Source organism: Delphinapterus leucas, chromosome 20 (genome assembly GCF_059928025.1).
Source record: "Delphinapterus leucas isolate spDelLeu-1000000601 "Yukka" chromosome 20, BTC_Dleu_Yukka2, whole genome shotgun sequence".
Taxonomy (NCBI): Eukaryota; Metazoa; Chordata; class Mammalia; order Artiodactyla; family Monodontidae; genus Delphinapterus; species Delphinapterus leucas.
Genome location: NC_143148.1, coordinates 6,579,687 through 6,584,896, shown reverse-complemented (window position 1 = coordinate 6,584,896; position 5,210 = coordinate 6,579,687). Strand labels below are relative to the sequence as shown.

The window sequence follows — 5,210 nt, the reverse complement described above, 5'->3', positions numbered from 1 at the left end:
CTTTCCTTCTTTTTCTTTCTTTTCTTTCTTTCTTTCTTTCTTCCTTCCTCCCTCCCTCCCTTCCTTCCTTCTTTCCTTTCTTTTTTGCCATGCTGCATGGCTTGTGGGATCTCAGTTCCCTGACCAGAGATTGAACCCAGGCTACGGCAGTGAAAGCCTGGAACTCTAACCACTAGGCCACCAAGGAACTCTGTCAGATTTGTTTTCTATTGACCCCTTTCTTTGTTGAATATGGCTCGTGCTTTCCTGTTACTTCACACGTGTAGTGGTTTTTAATATTTATTTATTTGGCTGCTTTGGGTCTTCATTGTGGCTTCTCTCTAGTTGTGGTGCACAGGCTCCAGAGTGCGTGGGCTCAGTAGTTGCAGGACGCAGGCTTAGCTGTCCTGCAGGATGTGTGATCTTAGTTCCCCGACCAGGGATCGAATCTGCATCCCCTGCATTGGAAGGTGGATTTTTAACCACTGGACCACCAGGTGGTCCCTGTAGTGGTGTTTAATTGGATACTGGCATTATGCATGATATATCGTAGAGACTTTGCATTGTGTTTTGTTCCTCTGAAGAGTGATTCTTGTCCCAGCAGGCAATTAAGTTGGCTGGACTCAAACTCCAAACTCTAATCTCTGTGGTGGGCAACAGCTGAAATCTTTGCTTAGTTCTTTCAAATTCCAGCTGTTGCTTTTTCACCAGGCATCCTGGGATCTCCCCTGAATATATATAATTTAGTCAGTCAAGGATTTGGACAGATTTCATATGCAGATTTTGGAGCCCCTTCCCTGGGGCTCCCTTCCTTCCACAATTCCCTCCCTTCTCAGTATTTTTCTGGCTGATGTGCCAGCTCATAACTCTCTCCTCTCACACCTGAAGCCAATGAGGATGCAGCAATTGCAAAATGCTCACACCCAAAAGATGCAAACTCACAACTGTGACCTCATGCAGTTACCCTATCAAGGGTAGACTCTCCTCCAGTTTATGCTTGATTTTGATCACTCTCCAATGTCTTCAAACAGTGGATTGATTTTTAAAGTTTCGTATAGATTTTATAATTTTTTAATCTGCCAGACTGTCTCACAAAGCTACTCTGACATAATCAAAAGTCAAAGGTCACTCTTTTTTATTTTGTATTACTTTTCTCCCACAGCACTTGTAATCTTCTAAAGTTGTACATCATGGATTTATTTATTACATGCACTGTGTTTCCCATATGACATCCCCCATTAGGGTGTAAGTCCTATGAGGGCCTGTTTTGTTACATGACTCAGTTCCAGTACCTAGAGCAGTATCAGAGTGACATAATAAGCATTCAATAAAAGTATATTGAATGGAAAAATGAATGAAGGGGTCTCAGAGGGGGCCATGGGCTCTGAATAGCAGTGAAAGGTAACTTGTAGCTCTGATATGTGGTCCTTCCTCTTCTAGAAAGATGAATTCTACCTCTGCTCCCAAATGCCATCCTCAGGAGATGGAGTGCCTCCACCAGCTGACCACAGTTATCATGCCTGTGTCCTTTGTGGTTGGTGTAGTGGCGAATGGGCTGGCTCTCTGGATGACTGTTCTCCGAATGCCGCGAAGTTTTACTACCATCTGGTTCTTCAACCTGGCCCTTGCTGACTTCACTGTCTTACTGTCCCTGCTTATCACCATATAGAGTGTAGCAATTGGCCAGTGGCTCCTCAAAGGTGTGGCCTGCAAGCTTTACATGGTCTTCTTGGCCCTCAGCTTCTTTACCAGCATCTGCCTCTTGGTCCTCATCTCTCTGGACCGTTGCATCTCTTTCCGCTACCCCGTCTGGTCCTGAAACCACTGCACTGTGCAGCAAGCTGGCTGGCTGGCTGGCTGCTGTCACTTGCTCTCCATACTTGATTTTCCAGACCACTGAAGAGCAGAAAGGATGTGTCTACTGCCGCTTCAATATTGACATAGAGAATAAGGGGAAGGAGAATCCAGCTCCCAGGATCGGAAGTGAGTGGTTTTGAAGAGAAAAATGACTGTGACCATCATTCACTTCCTGCTGGGTTTCTTGGTGCCCTTGGTGATCATCAGTACCTGTGCCCACCTCATCTGCACCAAGCTCCAGCAGGAGGGCTGGGTCCATGCCAGCCAGCCAAAGAAGCTGCTGTTGGTGTTGGTGAGCGCCTTTTTCATTTCCTGGTTCCTGTTTAACATGGAGCTCTTGGTCCAATTGTAGCAACCGCAAAACGAACCTGACCCTAAGATGCTGCTCATCCTCTGGGCCACCTTCTCCCTGGGCTGTTTCAACAACTGCCTCAGCCCTTTCCTCTTCATTGGCAGAGATGGCCAAGAAAAGTTTTTCCACTCTTTGCCTTTTGCCTTGGCCAGAGCATTTGGTGAGGAGGGGTTTTTCAGTCAGCCTGTCCCCAAGGTGAAGCCCCCAAGGTATGATGGAAACCTTCATGTACAAGCTGGAAATCCTCCTGCTTAGTTTGCAGCCCCTTCCCTAGGCTGACTTCCAAGACTCTGTCAAATCCTGCCTCTTTTTTCAGGAAGTCTTCCCGGCAATCTCTTATCTAAATCTTTTCATTATAAACGTCTAGCTTTCCCCCAGTATCCATCTTATCCTTCCTTTATAGTAAGACTCCTACTTGTTTTAAACTATTTACGTGGTTAGCCAAGGAAAAAAGACTACATTTCCCAGTGTCCCTTGCAACTAGATATGGCCATGTGACTACTTTCTGGCCAGTAGTATGTGAGTGAAAGTAATCAGTGTAATTTCCTTGAAGTGCCCTTAATGGAAGATGCCTGCTCTCCATTCCTTCATTTCCCCCTTTCCATTGTCTAGAATGCAGATGTATCAGTTAGCTTTGCAGTGTAACAAACGTCTCCAAACTTAGAGGCTTAAAATAATAACCTTTTATGATTTCTTTGGGTCATCAACTTGGGCTGGGCTCAGCTGAGCAGTTTTCTGTTTTGGCTGGGCTTCCTCAGGCATTTGTGGTCAGTTATGGGTCAGCTAAGTGACTCTGTTTCTGGGAGGGGTTGTTGACCTCAGCTAGGTTGTTGACCTCAGCTAACCTTCAGCTAGGATGATGGGATTGATCAAGCCATGTAGTTCTCATCGTCCTGCAGGCTGACTAGGGCTTTTTCACATGGTGGCTGGGGAGGGTTCCAAGAGCAACAGGGGAAGCATAAGACCTACACTTGACACTTTGCACAATGTGACTATTTTCAAGGGGTGGGGAAATAGATTCCACCTCTCAAAGGGAAAATCTGCAAAGTGACATTGCAAAGGAGCATAGATACAGGAAATTGTGCAGAACTGGGGCCATTTTTGCAACCTGCCACAGCATTTGTGGTGGTGAACTATGTGGAAAGTGACTGTGTCCCCATACTAGGACTGGAATACTTACATCCACGCTGTGAAGAGAGAGATTTCAATTTCTAGCTCATTGAAGCAACTGCTGTTTTTTTGTGTCTCTGTTATGGCAGCTGAATTAATACCTTAACTATTATGCTGCCAACCTCCGGAACTTGTGTGAGCAACCTAATAAATATCCTTATTGTTGAAGCCATTTGGAGTCAGGTTTTCTGTTACTTGAAACCAACAGCAGCCCTACTGATACATATAATAAATACTCCTTTCTGGGAACAGAAATCCTGGTGGTCCTTGGTCACAGAGGAACATTCCCTTGGTTCTGGGTAGAGGCAAACATTTGTTTCATCCTAACCAAAAGCTATCATCCAGCTTGTACATAATCAGAAGGCGGCGCTCTGGTCCTACTCTGATTAGCCCTGAGAACTTCCCACCTGGAGCCTCAGTTCTCTCGACTCTGTAAAATAAGACCAAATGCCTTCATCTTTCATGGATAAGGAGAGGACAAAATGATACAATGACTGAGTATCAGGAAGGATAGAAGCATCTTAAAAAATAGGAAATTAGTTTATCAAAAAATAAAACTTTAAGATAATGTGGGCACAGAGTAAAAAAGAAAATTATTCTCCCCTTCCTTCCAGCTCCTCCGTTCCAACTTCTTTTCACTAGAGACTGTTGTCAACTTCTTGTGTATCCTTCCAGATATCCTAGGTATGCACGCATAAGCATTTTCAAACAGAACATGTGTATACATTATCTAACATTGTGTGTGTGCATGTGTTTTATTAAAATTATGTCTTGGAGATGGTTGCATATAAATACATGAGGTATGACATTATTTTTCAGTGCTGGTGGTCAAGTATTTCCTGGTCTGGATGTACTGTGCCCAAAGTTATTTCATCAACCCTCTACTGATGAGCATTTAGATTTCTTTGAATATGCTTCAGTGCTATTTTTGAAACTTAAAGTTATCCCATATAACCCACATTTTGAACAATACAAAAACAGAAGTGGAGGAATTGATTTATCATGAAGCGAATATCCATGCAAGTTTGCAGGTCATGGAATAGAGCACTGTCAGCCACCCTAGCACTCCTCTCCCTCCCCCTCCCAATGACGCCTCCATCTCCTTCAGAGATAACCTCTATCCTAACTTTTCTTGTAAATCTTTCTCTCTTTTTTTTGCCTTGCCTTGTCTTTTTCCTCTAAAATTTTTCATTGGAAACATATCAAACCTACAGTTACCAGAATAATAAAATACACCTTTCAACTAAATTTATCAAATGTTAATATTTGCCCATTCCCATATATTTTCTCTCTCTCTCTCTCTCTCTCTCTCTCTCTCTCTCTCTCTCTCTCTTTTTCTCTACTTATCTGTGTATCTCTCTCTTTTTCTGTTTAAATATACACCTATCTATCTATCTATTCTCTCCATACACAAACATACATACCATGGTACATCCACCATGATGAACAGACCCATAGGGAGGAGATGTGAGTTCTGGGAGGCTGAAGGAAGGAGCCCTCGGCACAGTCGCTGTTCCTTGATGGACCCAGTGGTCAGAAGCACCTCAGAACCTTTTGAAAATAGGTGCAGACCTCATGCTACTTCATCTGTAAATTCTTTAATCTGTGTCTCCTGAGAACAAGGCCATTTCTGCACCACAACCATAATATCATTACCACCCTCAAGAACTTCAGCATTGATATTATCTAATAAACAATCCAAATTCAAAATTTCCTAGTTGTCCCAATAATGAACTTTATAGCATTAAAAAAAATCAGAGTCCTGCAATGATATTCTCCCCACTTTCCAAGAATAGACTATGGGTCAGAAACACAGTACAGGTTGATTGCCAAAAGCAGAAATAATACAGGC

At 43.3% G+C, this 5,210-nt stretch overlaps 1 protein-coding gene across 1 annotated transcript; it reads left to right on the top strand.

Annotated features, from left to right (window-relative positions):
* Positions 1 to 976: 976 nt before the first annotated feature.
* Positions 977 to 2,766, top strand: GPR32 (G protein-coupled receptor 32). Its single transcript, XM_022584893.2, is given in 4 exon segments — positions 977 to 1,830; positions 1,832 to 1,965; positions 1,968 to 2,365; positions 2,368 to 2,766. Coding segments are annotated over 4 exon segments (975 nt in total). The 5' UTR covers positions 977 to 1,423; the 3' UTR covers positions 2,404 to 2,766.
* The last annotated feature ends 2,444 nt before the right edge of the window (positions 2,767 to 5,210 follow it).